Source organism: Gorilla gorilla, chromosome 9, assembly GCF_029281585.2.
Source record: "Gorilla gorilla gorilla isolate KB3781 chromosome 9, NHGRI_mGorGor1-v2.1_pri, whole genome shotgun sequence".
Lineage (NCBI taxonomy): Eukaryota > Metazoa > Chordata > Mammalia > Primates > Hominidae > Gorilla > Gorilla gorilla.
The window spans coordinates 27,016,527-27,036,011 of NC_073233.2; the positions used below are offsets into that span (position 1 = coordinate 27,016,527).

General features: G+C 43.9%; 1 protein-coding gene across 1 annotated transcript in view; it reads left to right on the forward strand.

The window, feature by feature from the left end:
• SLC6A5 (solute carrier family 6 member 5) overlaps positions 1 to 19,203 on the forward strand; it is a 55,525-nt gene extending 36,322 nt beyond the window's left edge. Inside the window, exons 11-16 of the mRNA XM_055356455.2 lie at positions 144 to 256; positions 1,011 to 1,142; positions 2,293 to 2,392; positions 10,707 to 10,807; positions 15,800 to 15,967; positions 18,226 to 19,203. Of these exons, the coding sequence (XP_055212430.2) occupies positions 144 to 256; positions 1,011 to 1,142; positions 2,293 to 2,392; positions 10,707 to 10,807; positions 15,800 to 15,967; positions 18,226 to 18,381 (770 nt within the window). The 3' untranslated portion in view covers positions 18,382 to 19,203. The remainder of the gene's footprint in view (positions 1 to 143; positions 257 to 1,010; positions 1,143 to 2,292; positions 2,393 to 10,706; positions 10,808 to 15,799; positions 15,968 to 18,225) is intronic.
• Positions 19,204 to 19,485: the final 282 nt, after the last annotated feature.

Here is a 19,485-nt window from a genome sequence, read left to right on the forward strand (position 1 = left end):
AGATGAGTAAAAAATAACCAACAGTGGAAGCAGCATATAAGAAGTAATAAATGAGGATCTCAGCAGAGAGAAGGCCCTCTGGGCTCTGGGAAGAGCAGCCTTGAGTAGGGCCTGCCTGCAATCATCTGTCTTGTTCCTTCCAGGGCCAGGCATTGCATTTGTGGTTTACCCGGAAGCCTTAACCAGGCTGCCTCTCTCTCCGTTCTGGGCCATCATCTTTTTCCTGATGCTCCTCACTCTTGGACTTGACACTATGGTGAGCCCCTTTTCCATCAGTCTCTATCCCATGCTCCACTTGAAGACTCCCCCTCTCCTGGGTCCTGGGTTCACCCTTCAGGAGAGGGGTAGGCTTACGGGTGTCTGAATGTTTCTCCCAAGAGATCTAGAGATGCTGAAGAGCCTGTGTAGGGCTCAGGATCACCTTGTATTTTGGGTGCTCATGTAATGGTGCAAGAGAGTCATCCTCTCTCCTTCCTTCTCCCTCTGTTCTATGTGGCAACTTTTAGCCTGTGTACCTCCTGCCTTCGTGTCATTTTGCCAAAGCAAATTCTGTAGGGCTGGATAAAGAATAATGTGGAATCAATTTTCGGGAAATTGCTGTGGGGCTGAGACAACCGCCGATCATGCTGACAGGTGCTCAGAGTTTAGTCCTTGGGTGCAAAGAGGGTTTTTCCTCAAGTAGAAGAGCAAATGCAAGGTAAACTGGAGGAGAGGAATTTACATCTCATGAATACAAAGTGAAACTTAAACTGTCCTAATGGGTGAATATGAATGCAAGTCTCTGGGGGTTGGAAGTGCAATTTTTAAAGCTCACATCCTGCTTGGGTTCTCTTGGCTGCCCTGGTGGGTTGGACCCCAAGGAGGCTTTTTAGACCCATTGAGGGAATGCCATCCTAAAGACCAAACCTAACACAAATACAACTTTCCTGGATGGGACATACAAAGGGCTTGGGGGTACCTTCTGGGTGGTACAATTTGACTCAGATGTTCATTTCCTGACACGGTTCCAGTTTGCCACCATCGAGACCATAGTGACCTCCATCTCAGACGAGTTTCCCAAGTACCTACGCACACACAAGCCAGTGTTTACTCTGGGCTGCTGCATTTGTTTCTTCATCATGGGTTTTCCAATGATCACTCAGGTAAGCTGCCTCCTAGGCACAGGCTTGGGGTGGGGGCAGGTGGGTGGGGGGCCAATAGCTATCTGTCCTTCAACCCTTAGCTCTCAGACCTTATAATCAAAGGCAAATCACTACCATTTCCATGTAGATGGCACCAGTTCATTAGGGATTCTGACTGCAGAGGGAAATATGTCATCTTGGCTACCAGTGATGCTTCTAGTATCTTCATAATTGAGATGTAGCCTTATTGAGCCAACAAGGCAGGTGTGTCCTACTTTAAGAAAATAGGTGCAGTGGCGCATGTCTCTAGTCCCAGCTACTTGGGAGGCTGAGGCAGAAGGATTGCTTGAGGCCAGGAGTTCAAGGTTGCAGTGTGCTCTGATTGCATCTGTGAATAGCCACTATACTCCTGCCTGGGCCACATCGTGGGACCCTGCCTCTAAAAAGTAAATAAAAAATTAGAAAAAAGAAAACAGAATACATACAAATCTTTATTTACCAATCAGGTACAATTTCTGATGATTACTGTCATATATGAGTCAACAGCCACTTCAGTTTGTTCCAGTCCCAAGTGTCTTGGTAAATTGTGTTAGCTCAGTATATATATTGCTTTTGTTGTCTCTGTGGCCTTGAGCAAGTTAACTACTCAGGGCTTTAATTTCTTCTTCTGTAAAATAACGGATTGGAATGTGAAGGTCTCTATACCTTATTTACTGTAGGGAGACTTAAAGATTGAGGTAGAGATACGTGGGTGTGTGTGAGAAATACCCAGAGACACCTAAAGGTCATCGGAGGGTCAATCGAATGCAGATACATAGGTGGAAATGATTAATTGCTTAAAGCAAAAATAAAGCAATCTGGCTGCTTTCACATATACTTCTTCAGACATTGACCTTTGCCTTTCAAGAATAAGATGTTAAATCGCTTTTTTTGGTGCTTGTTATATTGATTAGCTCGGATCCTGTTGAGGAACTGCTTTGCTGACTCAGCAAGGTCTCCAGCTTACATGCTGGACCAGGTGTAGGTTACTGCTACTGAGAGGAGGGGAGATGCATGGACTCCTGTTTGCACCTGACTCTTTTTAGGATTGAGAAAACTGGCTGTTAAACGTGGGAAGAGACAGCCTGGCTTCAGGACGCATTTGATATTGGTTGTTTCTCTCTCCTGTTAGGGTGGAATTTACATGTTTCAGCTTGTGGACACCTATGCTGCCTCCTATGCCCTTGTCATCATTGCCATTTTTGAGCTCGTGGGGATCTCTTATGTGTATGGTAAGGAAATCACTGTGCCTGTTGCTGAAGTAGAGCTTGAGTGTCGGTAAGGCATTCATTGCAAGCGGATTTCCCATACTTAATAAGACAATACAGGGCTTAAATTGCAACTATTTAGGAAACCTAAGAGAGCTGCACTTTTGTTTCCAAACTTGCCTCAGGACCACTGTGATCCAAATTTAATAGGGAAACAAGAGGTGGCGGAAGGCGAAACTTAAAAATCTTTGTATCAGAAATTCCTAGGACTTGGACACCCCTTTGAGTATGATCTGGCATTTGAACAGTTAATGCTTTTGAACAATGGCCAGATCAGGAAGGAGGAGGCTACTTTGCAGGCGTGAACTTATTTCCTGGTATTCAATACCCATGCAGCTTGAATTGAGGGGTAACTTTGTAGCTGGTCCCTGGGTACTGTAGTGAGAACAGAGACCACTCAGCTCACAGATCCTTAGGAAATTGTATTAGCATAATAGGAGCCTGTGATGCAATATCTCAATTGCAGATTTTTCCAGGAATAGACTTCCAGTTTATCCTTCCTACTATCACAATAGCAACCAGCATGCCATATCAGTGGGACCATTATCAAGAACAGAAATGGTGAGCTATCAGATGCCATCTTTTCCCTTTGTGTGGAGGTGTTTGTCCTTGGGGTTTCAAGGGCATCTCCTGGTCCCTTGTATGCACTGTCGGTGAGTTCAAGAAAGTCCTATTTGATTCAAGACCCTACTGACTTATTTCTGCTTGGAAGCCTGCTCAGAACTGTCCCGAGGCCTCACTAATATATATATAAGGCCACCATAGCAAATATCAGGAAGGCGAACACTTCCGGTTCAGACTATCTAACTGCACTTCAGATCCCAAAAGAGACAGCAACATATTTTAAGCTAAAAGGAAGTGCAAGATATTATTTGGAATGCAGGATATGCTCGAGGGACAGATGTACCCTCTGAAGCCCAAAGGAAGAGGGGTCTAGGCCAGAGGGGTCTGCAGAGCTCTGGTCTTTAAACTCGGGGCCCAGCAAAGCTCACCCTAACCTCCAGGTATCCTTGTTATGAGCATCTTATTTTTAATGTAATTGTTAGCCTCCACCGAAGAGGTGCTTAACAGCTTCTTGCTTTTCTGGAAAACTCATTAAAATAAAGGGGGTGGAGTGGGAATCAAGATGGAAAAAAGAAACCTCCTGTGTAAACCTCCTGGTACTCCAGAAACAGGATGATACCTGCAGTCAATTTTGGGCATTAGTAGAAGGGGAATTTGTCTCAGACTAGAGATCACATCCCCACTGCAGGGAGAGTTTAGTTCCTGGCAAGAGAGGTGGGCAGGCATGCCAGCTGTCCTGATGAGATCAGAGACCAAGCTGCCAGCACTTTTGGCTGATAAGACTGCCTAGATCCTGCAGTGATTGAAGACCTGCTGTCGGAGTTAGGGTGAGGCTTCAAAGTGCTTTTTACTTGAGCAGAGAGTGGTAGAAACCCAGTGAAATCCACCACAGCATATCTTAACTTTGTGCCCAGAAACCAAAGACCTTGCCAGGAGAGGCAAAAAGAAGCCTCCAAGGTCTTTCTTTGGCACCTCACCACCTCATGGGTCCACATGTAAGCTGAGGTCACTAGACAATCAGTTGGCGAAGTCGGGAAAGCGCTTTATTTGCAGCACTGGCCCAAGTGCAAGTAACTATCTCATTTACATCTTCTGTTACCTGTACCCTAACTGCTGATTGCCACAAAGGGCACGTTTGCACAGTTCTTCCCTATAAAACAGGGCTGTTCAGGATGGTTTAAAACATCATTAAAATAGAAACCTCTTAATATTTCTGTTTTTAGGAATTAAATAGTCTCCCTCGCATCCCCATACAAATCTAGTCATAGGTTTCTTAGTTCTGAAGGAAAAAATAAATCCTGAGTGCTTTAGTCCCTGGGCTATGTTAATTTTCCTTGGGACCACCCAGGGAATCCCCTGGTTTCTAAGTAAGAGTGCTGATGTTGGGCTTGCCTCCAGAATCAGGTTGACTCTGTGCTGGGCTCAGGTTGAACCTGACTTCTGCAGTGTCGGATGTGGGTGTGCGCCTCTGATTTGGATCTGGATGGAATTCTAAGAAGTGAATCTCAGGAAGAAAAATAAGCTAACATGAATGTTTGAGGTAAAAAGAAGAAGAAAAAAGCCTGCACAAATCTGTAATTTATATCCCAGAAGACAGTGTATTCTTTATTGAGATGATGAGGCCCCAAACCAGTGCAGGGTTCATTTAAAATAGTAGAACATAAACCTGTGAAGGGTTAAAATGAACCTGACTCACTTGATGTACTACTTTCCTAGCCAGAATGAAAAGAATAAGCCAGTGAATTGAAGAGATTTGTGTTTTCTTCTTGTTTCTCATAATCTCTAGATTCTAGACGATATCATCCAAACATTTGAAATATGGTAGGGACAATTTTCAAGTTGTATTTATTAGATTGAAACAGTTGTTTGACGTTCTCAAGTCAACATGCCTCAATGGCCAATAGCTGGCTTCGAGGTATCCAGGTTTAAAAGTAAAACTCCCTTAGTTTTGTGTAGAAGTGGTCCCTTTAGCAGACTTTTATCTAAGTAGAGTCATTTTGAAAAAATGATTTGCATTTTTTCTGGAGCCAGTACAGGGGCCTTTTGGCTGGAGAAACAATGTGATTGAACAGCCACTACCAAGGTCTCCTGCTTGCTAACTGCCTGGCTCTCCATTGTGTATTTCCCCAACCTCAGTGTGGAGTGGTCTTGATCTGTCTTCCATGTCAGTCAGTTACTTGTTTCACATTCCACCTCCCAGATGGCCTCTCTTCACATTCTTGTGAGAAATGTTAGATTCACAGCAGACAATGGCTTTTGCTTGATGGACTATCTGTTTTCAGTTCTTGCCCATCCTGATGGCTGAACTCAGCAAGATTTTTTAAAGTACAAAACCCCCCAAAAACAACAAAACAACAAAAATAAACTGTCCCCCTGAAATCTACAAATTCAAGCTTAATTTATTTCTCTATGAGCCCCCTCCCTGAGCTCCATTTTCCCTTATGTTTTTATCTGAAATGTCATGGTATACACCACCAATTTCAGGGTGTAGTGTTCCCTAGTTCCATTTGCTGGTACTCAGTAAATTTTAGGAATGAGAGGCTTTAGCTCATTAATAACTCACACAGGTAAATGTGTGTGAGTATGTCATGTGGGCTCTTAAGAATGTGGAGAGGGTGGGATAATATCCTATAGTCATGGAACTTGCCAACTAGCTCCCAAGGAAGAACACACACACTTAAGACACTGAGGAGAAGGACAGTGCTAACTGTGCATCCCTGGCTGTGAGCCCTTTTGTTGCCCAGAGATAATGGAGGGTCAGAGTAGTCAGAAAATCCTTGGAGGTGGCATCTCAGAGAAAAAATAATATAAAATAAATAAACACTGGGACTTAGGGAGTATTAAGCTGAGGGCCCTTCACAGTAACTACAAAAGAATAACTTGGGGATTTACTTGTCCAAAAGTATACACAAGACTGGAGACGTAATTTGTGGGACATAGTACTAAATGAAAATATAGAGTCACTTGTTAAAAAAAATATGAATTTCAATATGGTAGCTGGAGAGCGCTAAACCAGGTGTGGTTCCTCTCTGAGCACAGAGATCTGTGTGCTCAGAGACGAACCACACCTGGCCACCCAGGAGGGAGAGCAGCCCCCATGAACAATATCCAGACCAAGGGCACAGGTGTGGTTTAGAGAGGCAAAAGCCACAAAGGTGCATGGGGGAAAGTGATTGACTGGTTGAAGCAACTCTTTGACATCTCAGTTCAGGATCTTTTGGTCGTATGCAGTTTGTCATGGACTGATTTCTGAGCCTCATATCTGTTTGAGTCTAAAATAATAGCCATGAGTTCACCACCTTCTTTCCCCCCTGCTGTTTTTCTGCTAATTCAGACGCATTTTTGAGAATCAGCTGCTCAGAGCCCTTTTGGGGCCTGACTACTTGCTCTCTTACCCCTCCAGGCTTGAGGTCATGCAGCAGGCAAGTCCCTCTTGCCCATGCTCAAGGCTCCAAGAACAGTTCCTTTATCATGAGTTAGGCCTTGAAGGCAAGACGGATGTGGATTAGGGGAAAGGAGAAAGCAGGCAGAGGAAACCATATAAACAGAGGCCTAAGATGAAAATAGCTGTTGACTCAGCGAAGGACTCAGGTGGGGACTTGGATGTGGGCCAAGGCCTGGGTGCTGGGAGTGAGGCAGAGGCTGGAGGAACTGGAGAGCTTGACTCAGGAGTGGGCACGGTGCAGGAGGGTTGCGTGACAGGGGAAATGTCTTTCCAGGGTCCAAACTGGCCCTGGAACCCAAGCCTTTTCACTCTTGGTCCCAGGACTGCTCCTCTTCATTAAGTTGTCTCTTGCTGAAAACTGAGCACCCATGATCCACCCCTTCCTACAGCTTGGGGTGCAGCTCTTTATCCCCTCTCGGGGAGCTTGAGCACTTTTACCATGACCCCCTCCTCTTACAGGAGGCTGCTTATGTGTATTCCTTAGGTCTAACCTTGAGCCCTATCATATCGGTGTCCCCAGTCAAGCCACATGCCACCATCTCTTGGGGATGGTTTCATGAAGGGGAACAACATGGCAACAGGATTGATGCTAATAATAGAAATTTCTAGAATCTCTCTCTCTCGTTTTTTTTTTTTTAGAAAAAGAACTGAGGCCTGCTGTTGGTGCTTTATATATATTTTTGAGGGCCTCAGCTTTGACTTCTATTTATTTTATTCTCTCCCCTCACTTATGCTCAGAAGGCCTAGTGTTCAGAGGCCACTCATTTGAAGGTGTGTAATAAAAACTAAAGGAGACTAACAAATCCAAAGATGATTGGGTCAGCTGCTCAAAGCATGCAGTTCTTGCCTGTAGACCCAAGAAAGCAACCTGGAGTGTCCTTGTGTCATGGATTGACCTCTCCGGAAAAGCCTTAAGAGCTCATTCGGCTCAGTCTCCCCAATAAACAACAGCTTGGGCAGGAAGACTGTTTCACCTAAGGTCACACAGTGAGTCAGTAGAAGAACTGGGGATCAACTCTTGGACCTTAACTCCCAGTCCAGTGCTCTTTCCACTGTACCATGTTTGTGACTGACTGCTGTCAGACTTGCCTTAAAGTAGAGCAGGAAGCTCAGCTGCAACCTAAGGCATTTTAGAGTGAGCTGGGAAAAGTTGCCTTGGATGAATCGTCATACTGTTCCCAGCACAGGCTCCTCTACAACAGCCCTGAGGCTTGGCGGCCCTCCATGATGGCCGTTGTCAGGGGTCTGGAGACTCGCTGTCCATGAGGGGTGGCTGACATTCTCAGTCTGAGCTTGGTAGGAAGTAAAAGCGAATGTCAGGAGTGGAGGGCTGTGAAGGGTCTCAGGATCCATTATTTTGACAGTCGTGTCTGGAGTGGAGTTTTTTGGGTTAATTTTAAGATTGAAGTACAATGTACATACATGATATATTTTTCATTTATTTATGTATTTTTTATTAGATACTGACAAGTTATAATTGTATATATTTACGAGGTACAAAAGGGATGCTATATGTGTTATACAATGTGGAACGATTGAATCAAGCTAATTGACATTTCTATCACCTCATATACTTATCATTTATTCCTCCTGTCTAACCGAAACACTGTATCCTTGACAAACATCTCCCCATTTTCCCCATTCTCCAACCTCTGGTAACTACCATTCTGCTGTCTCCTTCTCTGTGTTCAATTTTTTTTTTAGATTCCACACATAAGTGAGAACATGCAGTGTTTGTCTTTCTGTGCCTGGCTTATTTTCCTTCGCATAATGTCCTCCAGGTTCATGTTATCACTCGTGACATCAACTCCACTCTTTTAAAAGGCTGAATGGTACGCCATTGTGTATGCACACCACACCTTTATCCATTCATCAGTTGATGCACACTTATGTTGATTCCATTGATGCTGCAATAAACATAAGAGTGCAGATATCTTTTGGACATACTGATGTCACACCCTTTGGATATACACCCAGTAGCTGGATTGTTGGATCATATGGTAGTGCTATTTTTAGTTTTCGGAGGAACATCCATAATGTTTTCCATAGTGGCTGTACTAATTTACATTCCTACCAACAGTGTACTAGGGTTCCCTTTTTGCCACAAGAGCATGTATCTTGAGTGTACAACTCAATGAATTTTCACCCCAATGTAACCAGCACCCAAATCAAGATATAGAACATCAGCAGGGCCATTTTTTTCTTTTTCTTTTTCTTTTTTTTTTTGAGACAGAGTTTCGCTCTGGTTGCCCAGGCTGGAGTGCAGTGGTGCGATCTCAGCTCACTGCAACCTCTGCCTCCCGGGTTCAAATGATTCTTCTGCCTCGGGCTCCCAAGTAGCTGGGATTACAGGCATGCGTCACCATGCCCGGCTAATTTTTTGTATTTTTGGTAGAGATGGGGTTTCACTAAGTTGGCCAGGCTGATCTCGAACTCCTGGCCTTAAGTGATCCACCTGCCTCGGCCTCCCAAAATGCTGGGATTACAGGATAGAGCCACCATGCCTGGCCCAGCGGGGCCATTTTTTAAGGGTCTGAATTGAACTATTCCATTCTGCAGAAGGAAAACTCCAGTCTCTGCTTTCTAGCCCAGCAAGAGATTATCTTCTTGCATCACATCCATCCTTCCCCACTTCCAAGTAGTAGAGGGCACGCATTGAAAATACAGGACCAGGAAGGATAAGTGGGGACTGAGGTGGGGGTGGTGGGGGACACTGATCAGATGAGGGCAGCTAGTACAGGTGGTGTCCAGGGAGATGATGGCAGAAGTGGGAGAGGTGGCCAGTGAAGGCAGGAAGAGGAGCACCCAGAGACTGAGTTCACCTGCTCTGGTGGAGCTCAGGGCAAAAGACCCAGAAATCTGAGGAGGCTGGGAAATCCTGAGAACAGGAGGAGCAAGCGACCACGGTCTAGAAAGAAGGCCTGAAAATGTACAAGGAGTATTCTTGATGGGAGGAGATGTTGGTATGTCCCTCTTGACCTGCAGTTACCCACTTTTCATGAAAATGATGGAGGATGAAGGAATGATGAAGTGTTTTTTGTTTGTTTGTTTGTTTGTTTGTTTGTTTGTTTTTGAGATAGTCTTGCTCTGTCACCCAGGCTAGAGTGCAGTGGTGCGATCTCGGCTCACTACAAGCTCTGCCTCCTTGTTTCACGCTATTCTCCTGCCTCAGCCTCCCGAGTAGCTGGGACTATAGGCGCCCGCCACGATGCCCAGCTTTTCTGTATTTTTAGTAGGGAGGGGTTTCACCGTGTTAGACAGGATGTTCTCGATCTCCTGACCTCGTGATCCACCTGGCTCGGCCTCCCAAAGTGCTGGGATTACAGGCATGAGCCACCACGCCCGGCCGGAATGATGAGTTTTTAAGCTGAGGCCATGTTGAAATCAGAGCTGCTGACTACGAAGGAGCTTGAACTTGGAGACCGTATAGGTCCATTCAACATCTTAGCCCCACAGTCCTGGGAAGGCCACAGTTCTGATGAGGTCGGGAAAGAGTGCAAGAAACTGCCCAATTCTAAAATATTTCTCAATGCCTTTTTCTTTCAAGGAGTGGTTTTAAAAACCTTCCTAAACCAAGAGGGTGCAGGGATGGCGGTTGTCTAGGGCCATGAGAGTAACCATCTCCTCTGTTTTTACTTTAGTGAGGTTGATGAGTGACCAAGAAGATAGCAGTCTTTTGAGTTCCAACAAAGTGGGTGATTGACACTTGGAATTTACGTTGGTTTTTGTGTGCTATTATCATCTTGCATGGCACAAAGATAAATGACTCATTGGAAGAGTGGCTTTGGGAGGGTGGGGGATAAAAGCCAGTGTGCAGTGATTTTCTCTCTAAATTCCAATGCTTTTCTCTCTAAATTCCAATGCTTTCAGAATATGCTCAGCTTATTGACCACAGTCTTCACTGGTTTTGCCAGAGCTGTCACTAAGCACCTCAGAAAACAGCTGCACACGTGAGATGTGAGGTTGTAGCAATGCTGAGAGCCTGGGCCAGGCTGGAACTGAGCTTTTTAGATGTCACTGCAGGCTGACATTTTTGAATCTCACCACAGAGCATATTTAATATCTATTTAAGTGTTCAATTTGCCTTAATCTTCCTGGCAGCGAGTCATTTGTCTGATGGTTCCCTGCATAATAGAGGTCATGTTGATACCGGGCTGGGGCCAGCCCTAGCCAATGGTGCTTGAGTGAGGGGCTCTAGTGCCTGCCCTGCCACCACCTCACCTTCCTGCTACTGTGCCTTATACCTGTTCTCTGCTTGTCTATTTGCAGGCTTGCAAAGATTCTGTGAAGATATAGAGATGATGATTGGATTCCAGCCTAACATCTTCTGGAAAGTCTGCTGGGCATTTGTAACCCCAACCATTTTAACTGTAAGGATTTTGCATGTTTTCTTGTGCAGACAGCACCTTGCATACGTATGTGGTGTTTTACATTTGAACAGTGCATGCCTGTTTACATTTGAACAGTGTGTGAGCCTGGGAGCTGGTAGGTTGGGTGGTGGTCTTGTCTTTCAAATGAGAAAACTGAAGTTCAGAGAGTTGAAAAGACTTGCCTAAAGGTGCCTAGCGGTCAGGTGCAGAGCTGGGACTCATGCAAAGGTCTTTGGAGAACATTTCCTATGGCACATTTCCCATTATATCAGTTCCTATATATATATACATTTATATATATTTATATATATATCAGTTCCTATATATATAATATCAGTTATATATATTCCTATTATATAGGAATTCCTATTATATAGTTATATATATATAACTATATATTCATATTATATAGTTATATATATTCCTATTATATAGGAATTCCTATTATATAGTTCCTATTATATATATATCAGTCCCTATATATATTTATATATATATCAGTTCCTATATTATATATAAATGTTCCTATGGAACATTTCCTATGGCACATTTCCCATTATATCAGTCTGCTTTATGTACTAATGATGGATTACAATCACAGCCACGTTTTCCACGTGCTAAACATGCTGTAGGCTTTGTTCACAGTGCTTCCTATGTATAGCCTCATCTCTCCCTCACAGTAGCTCCTCAAGGTTGGCATTATAATTATCTCCACTTTACAGATGAGGAAACGGAAGCCCAGAGTTGATGTGACTTGCCTTGCCTTGTACATCTAATAATTATCAACAGCTTGGATTTGAACTTAGGCGGTCTGCCTCTAGAATTCATGCTGTTAATCACTGTTCAACACAGCTGCTCTACAAATAATATAGCATTAAGCTTTTATGCTAATTTTCATTGCTTTTGAGAACTACCTTGTCATCTTCAAGTGGGATGATGACATTTTGGGATCATCTGACATTCACCTTCTTAAAGATCAGAGCCTTTCACGTTTCAGAAAATCTGCAGTTCAGGGTCTTACATTCTCATTTTGTCACCTTTGTTATTGTGCTATAAGCTGCCAGCTTTGCCCCACTTCGCACTGCAAACACAGCAATTGACAGAGATCCTTCCCCATCCGCCTCTGTGGCTTGTACAGGTGTAATTTTGGGAACGCTGGAGGATGTTGGCTGTAATTCCCACAGAACCCAGTAGGTGGCACTAGAAACCAGATTAAGGCCTTTGTTTTGCTATTACACATGGTCCCGGTTTCCCTAAAGGCAACCAAGACAGGATGAAAGTACAACCGCAGAGGGAATGCATTTTTTTCTTTCTTTCTTCTTTCCTTCCCTCCCTCTCTTCCCTTCCTTCATAAAATGAGTTTTAATCAAAACATCTCAATTTCTTTCTGAAAAGCTAGAAATGTAGACAGAAAAATCGTTCAGCATTGATCTCCCTCTGCGTTGACACGAACATCATACTGAAGCTGACATCTGTACCTATATTTTAGAGTCTGCAATTTGTCTGAAAAGTCCCACCAGATTTGGGGCATGAGAGTTGAAAAGGGTAGGCTTTCTATCTCTTGAATTCAGGACTGGAATGTATATGAAGAACTTGAATTTACCTAATCGGTGGGAAGAGAACATCTGCGAACAGACAGACTCACAGGCCTCCGGTGTTCCCATCTCTACTGCACTTGCCCTCTTCCCGGGATCCTAACACTCATGATTTATGCTTGGCTAAAATCAAAGTTAGAACATGTTCTAGATTCCCTCTTGCTTTTCTTCCCACCCCAAAAGATACTGTGCTTCAGAGGATTTTATTATACTCTGGAATAACATTTCACATAGTAATAATCAGCGCTGCTATTTGTTGTGGTCTATATGAGGCAGGCACTTTATAAGCATTGTTTCTAAAGCTTAGGACCACTTTGCCTGCTGGGTGATTCCTCTCTCATTTTACACATGTGTGCACTGAGGCTTGGAGAGGTCAAGGAACTTGCCCCAGGCCACTAGATTTGGAGGTGACAAAGCCAAGAATTGAATCCAGGACTGTCTAAGCTTCAAGCCAATACCTATATATTATCTCTAAAAACCTAGTACTTTCATCTTCGATTAGAGTTTGGCCAGTTTGGATTAAAATAGTTCTAATCATTTTTGTGAGCAGAATGTCAGAGAAGTGGAATTTTACTGACTTTCTGTTTTTTGAGAAAGTTCCTCAACTATGTTGTGGTTTACTTAGTTTCTAATATAAATCTTATGGCAGAAAGTTGTGGAGAGGTCCCAGAAAATATCTTGAACCAGATTCCCCTTCTGTGTTGGCTGGGAAGTAAGGACAATGAGAAGGGGTCGATTCCATCATCATTGTCAACTGATGAGTCTCCCTCCAGCACCTTCTTTGGCTGCCATCACAAAAAGGTCAGGGTGTACCTGACTCAGTGGCTAAATTATCATCTCTCATGGCCAGTCCCTGCCAAGGACAGGGTTTCACCAAAGTTAACTTGGCAGAGGGCAATTTATGGCAAAGGACAAATTCGCACAGGTAAGTTTGATATGATATTTGTGCAACTGGAAATGAGTGTCGGAGGACCAAGCCCAACACTTATTTTTTGCCATTTGCCCTTCTATAAAATGGATATTTGTGGTGTGCTGGAATAGGCTAAGATTATGGGTTTAAATTACTTTGGAGCCCCTAAAATGAAATTGATCATTTTTATATATGCCTTCATGGATTTATAGAGCTATAAATATTCTCCATGCAATTACTGTATACATAGTCAGATCACATTACTGAGTTATGCATGCACATAAGCAGATGTATTGCTATTTATATAGTAAATGAAATGGAGCAGCTTACAATAATTACATTAGGCCATACTTCCAATACTCTGGTTAATAAAGCTTATAACTCTAGGGACAAATGTTTAAAAAGGGGCCTAGAGTAGACATCTCTTTCCATAGAAGACTTTTTTCCAACAGTTTTCTTTGGGCTCATTTTGCTTTGAATCAATATATTGAATTATTATTGTACTGAAATAATCACTTGCCCCAGCTGCCTGGGCTTTGTGGCAATAATACAGATGCCTTACATCCATCTAGTACTTCACACTTTTCTAAAACACTTTCATACATTATCTTTCTTGGCAAAATTCCTTCCAATCACTTTTGGGCAGTTATTTTGTTGTTTAAGTTAGGAAGAGAGGGGTGGGGAGAGGCGGAGAGGACTTACATGGGTACATTATTCTGGGCTGATGTTGCTGCAGACAGGGTGAATACAGGGAGCCATACACTTTTCAGGGAAATTTTCCCCCAGAGGCTTGAGTAGAGAAGTTAGAACCTTGGCTCCACTTTTTAAAGATGCCTCTATTTTCAGCACTTGAATTCCTTTCTTTCTCTTTAGCTGCACTGGCCAAGTCTTCAGAGGGTTCTCATGGCTGTTGCTAGCCCAAGTGTGCAGTGATAGGAGTTAATGGGCAGAAAACACATCATGGCCTCTCTGAAAATCAAGGGGAGGACTCATGAGTAAATACCAAACTGTCATTTCCAGAAAACCCCTGTGTGGTATACACAGAGTGAGATATATCCATTTTATAGCAGGGAAGTCTGTAACATAAAGGGCCCTCAGCTAATTAGCGGTTGGGCCAAGATTAGCCTGCTGGTCTCTGGGCTCACGGCTCACCACTTGGTGATGACGCCTGTTCTTATTGAGTCATTTAAGGGGAGCTGTGCATCCCTTCTGTTTGTCCCACAGCTTATTATAGGACCAAGCTTCCAGCTCAGTCACTGCCTGGGGACCACTCTGGGTCTCACTCAGCCAGCATTAGAGGCAGCTCCTGGATGTGGGCCATTCCTCATTCCAGAAGAAAGCAAAGTAGATTCAATTTTTTAAAAGTAAAAATACATAAACGTAATGGGTTTCTCCTCCCTCCCCTTCCCTTCCCTCCACCCCCCACCCCTCTTGCCCTCTCCCCTCCCCTCCTCTCCCCCTCCCCTCCTATGCCCTTCCCTTTTTCCTGAGACCGAGACGCGCCCTATTGCCCAGGCTGGGGTGCAGTGGCATGATCTCGGCTCACTGCAGCCTCTGCCTCCCAAGTTCAAGCAATTCTCCTGCCTCAGCCTCCCAAGCAGCTGGGATTACAGGCACGTGCCACCATGCTGGCTAATTTTTATGTTTTTAGTTGAGATGGGGTTTGACCATGTTGGCTGGGCTGGTCTCAAACTCCTGACCTCAGGTGATCCACCACCTCAGCCTCCCTAAGTGCTGGGATTACAGGCGTGAGCCACTGCGCCTGGCCTGGGTTTCTTTCTTATAGCAAAAGCTTGATTATTACCCCTTACAGAAAATACAGGCTGGGCACAGTGGCTCACACCTGTAATCCCAGTACTTTAGGAGGCCGAGGTGGGCAGATCACCTGAGGTCAGGAGTTTGAGATCAGCCTGGCCAACATGGTGAAATACTGTCTCTACTAAAAATACAAAAATTAGCTGGGTGTGGTGGCATACACCTGTAATCCCAGTTATTCGGGAGGCTGGGGCAGGAGAATCGCTTGAACCTGGGAGGGGGAGGTTGCAGTAGCCGAGATCACGCCATTGTACTCCAGCCTGGGTGACAGAGTGAGACTCTGTCTCAAAAAGAAAAAAAAAATAGAAAAAGAAAATACAGACAACTCCTTAAAAACACCCACTGTCACCCCTGCCCACCTCTGCCTACTTGTGACCTTGGTATGTATCCTTTAAACTTGTCTTCTCTGCCTGTCTGTATGTATACACATGCACACATATTGCTCTGCTCCCATGGTTTGGCAAATGCAGAGTTAGCAGCTCAGAATATATCATTTCCATCTCTTTGAAATTTAGTTTCTTCATTTGAAAAATGGATTAATAATACTACTCTTTCGTGGGTATAGAATAATAGAGACGAAAGCATCAAACTCATAGCAGGGGTTTAATAGTGTTGAGTGCTTGAATAATTCATGCCACCACCCTAACACGTGTGTCACTTTTCTCTTTCCAGTTTATCCTTTGCTTCAGCTTTTACCAGTGGGAGCCTATGACCTATGGCTCTTACCGCTATCCTAACTGGTCCATGGTTCTCGGATGGCTAATGCTCGCCTGTTCCGTCATCTGGATCCCAATTATGTTTGTGATAAAAATGCATCTGGCCCCTGGAAGATTTATTGAGGTAATTCTGTCTACTTCTTTCCCTCCCAATTCCTCCCAAGGGAAAGCCCATAAAAGCTCTGCAGGTTAAAAAACAAAAGATTCGGTAAACTTATTCAAGAGGGAGACTTGGTGATGAAGCGATTACAGTTGCCACCGTTTCTGTTAAACCCATTTTTATTATGTATGATTCCTCTAATGGAGGGGCTCAGCCAATCTGCAAGCAGAACTGTTATTATGCTGGTCCTCAGTGTGGTGACAGCTCTGGGGAATAAATGATCGGAGGGTCTCCTCTTTCCTGGAGCTTCCTCTTCCTCTCCCCTCATCCACAGTTTAAATCTCAGTGTTTTGTTTTTAACCACACATCAGATTCCCCCTTCCCTGATGCTCCTCTCTGTCTAAGCCTTCTTCCTCCCAAACATCTATTACCATTAAACTTAAAATCACTACGCCCTCCTGTTGTGCCTCTGTTAGGGACGGTTGAGGGTCTCAGTTGATTCAAATGTCACTGTTCCCACAGAATGTAGTGAGAATTTCAGGACGTGGCTGGTATGAGGTGAGACTTGTCTTTCTTTGTCAATTGATCCCTTGCTGGACCCAATTCCCATCTCCGATGTGAAGAATCCCCACTGTCACTCCTGAGTGAATGGGAAGGGGACTGCCTCTTGTGCCACCAGTGAAGTGTGGTCAGGCTTTTGTTATTTATGAGGAGTCACTTGCTCAGGTGTGCTAGGAATCACTCAGCCCTGCCTCAGTCTTGAGGATCCAGGAATCTGGCATTTTGGACTAAATCAGGGCTACTTAGGGTTTGCTCCTGAGACCAGCAGCATCCTTCTCACCTGAGAACTTGTTGGAAATGCATATGATCAGAATCCAGGCAGAAGGCTCCTACTGAACCAGAGTCTTGGGGAAATGGGACCCTGGCATCTACAGTTTTACAAGCCCCCTCGTTAGCGAAGCATTGGACTAGACTCAGGTGATAGAAGGCAGAGAAGAACAGTTTGGGCTTTGCTGTTGGTCTGAGGGGTTGAAAAAGGAATGAAGAAGGAACAGGCCTCTGGGTTATCCCATTGAGGCTCTGGAGGGGAGACAGAGGATGGGAATCAGGCATGTGGTACGTGCACAACACAAAAGTCCACTGGGTGGGGAGGTAGCTTTTGTCTTCATTGGACTAATGGTAGAGACACAATTAGCAAAAGGAGGTATAGGAATCTTTTTACTGCAGCTGTATTCTAGTTTCCAACCTCAGGAAATTCTGTTATTCCCCTGAGGTAAATGAGGTAAGTGACTGGCCCCATGGGCTTCCAGAGATGGTTCACTCCTGCCCCACATAAGCCTCCCCACCAACTGACCCAGAAATCTCTTTCCCTCTGAATAGAACCTGGTTTAGCCTCTGCTACTTTTGTCTTAGGCTAAAATTCTCTAAACTGATTGAGTTGGCTATATAAATTTATTATGGTGGATTTGGGACACAAAGGTTGCAAACTGATGATTAAGGAGAGATTAAACTAACAGCTCTAAGTACCAGCTTCACTTTAAAAGGTAGTAAACATATAATTGTTCCCTCTTAGTCAGAAATATGTTTTCTTTCCTTTTTCTAGAAAATGTTCCAGTCAAGTTATGTTTTCCATAAAAATTTCAGCTGAAGGATTAGAGACATTCCTATTATTTTTAGCTTGCCTGCAAGAACCCACACTGCTGAACCAAGTCAGAAGCGTGTATTTTGTCAATTGATAATTAAAATCTTTGCTCACTCTTGGCGATGTATCTTTGGGGTTGGATTTTTTTTTTTCCTCCGGTCATTTATATCCTTCTGGGAAATATGCTAAACAAAATCCAATTATTTAGATGTAGCAATCCACTGTTGAGACTACAGAACAAAAGTAATCAAGCACATGTCTTTTGCAGACTGTGTTTGGCAGTGAAGAGAGAAGCTGGTGGATTCTCTTCATTTGGAGGGAAAAAAATGTATAATTAAAATCCGGGCCCTTTATCCTCTATTAATCTTGTGCAAGGCAAACACAGAGCAATTGCAATATTGCTTGCAGGGTGATGTAAATAATTTCAAGTGAACCAAACTAAGTGTCCTCTTTAATGTCTCTGGCCTAGTTAATTAATGAACGCTTATCTTCCTAACTGCCTCTCTTGGTAGAGGGCCTCTTGGCTCAAGCAAGGACTCTGGTCAAAGTGGTCATAAGCAGTTTGGGCATGGGTGGGTCGTCCCCAGGTGAGGAAGGTGCACTACTTCTGTGACCACGTCTGTCTTTGGCTTCTTTGCAGAGGCTGAAGTTGGTGTGCTCGCCACAGCCGGACTGGGGCCCATTCTTAGCTCAACACCGTGGGGAGCGTTACAAGAACATGATCGACCCCTTGGGAACCTCTTCCTTGGGACTCAAACTGCCAGTGAAGGATTTGGAACTGGGCACTCAGTGCTAGTCCAGTGGTGTGGGATGGTCCAGACTTGATCCTGTTTTTCCTCTCTGCCTCCTCCTAATGTTTTCCATAGCTCTCCTCCCATTTTTCTTCATCTTTCTTCCTACATCTTGGTTCACATCCACGCATGAGAGTGATTATGTAGAAAAGTAGGCATAGTGTCGCATGCTGTAGTAAAGAGCTACATAGACCACCTGAAGTGCTGTTTGCCTGTGCCCATGGTGACTCTTTCTGGTCAGGTTGGTCCCCTGACCACTCGTTTTACCCTGCAGAGGAGGATCAGTTAGGTGAGCGCTGGTAGGTATGCGTGGTTTGGTCAATAGAGAGGTATCCACTGTGTGATGGCATGGGGGGTGCCAGTAAGGCACGTATAGAGTGGCCGAATTACAAGACTTTATTTGGACTTGAACAGAACTGAGCAATGTGGTGATCTTGTTCAGACACACAAAGTTCAAGACAGGTTTTTTTTTTTTTTTTTCAGAGAGTTAGCAGTGGTCAGAAAATGTTTTGGATGTAAGACAAGACCACTCAATTTGGACACCACTGAGGTGGTTAAGTTTATATTTCCAGTCACCACTGGGGATCTGTTTCCTTCATTTGGATCAGCAATCTCCAGTTACCACTAGCTCAGATGCTACAGTCTACACATTGTGACTTTGATTGAACTGTCAGTTTTCTTCCCTCAACTGTCTTTTTTTGTTTTAAATAACCACATTTGTGAGTTCTTTTGGTCATTTCCTCCACCTCTGCCCAAGAAGCCATCATATAAGTTGTGCCTCATTTTGTACGTTCATAGTAGAGCTCCATGCTCGTTTCTACATGATATTTAGCACTGTGGTTCAATGTCACGATCCTGTGTTTCTTCTCTAAATGTCTTTCTATAAGCTGTAGACACCTTGTCTTTTGACCTCTGGGAAAACAAGACTCACCCTGGTTCTGTCTATATATTATATATATAGGACACATGCTCTTAAAAGACAGATAACTTCTTAATTTGTACTCTTTTTCATTCACAGTAAATGCCAGTTGTGGTCATAGAGAAATCAAAGAAATGGAGAGTTTAATAGAAAGCAACCACAATATTCACTGCACTGGTAGTACATTTTA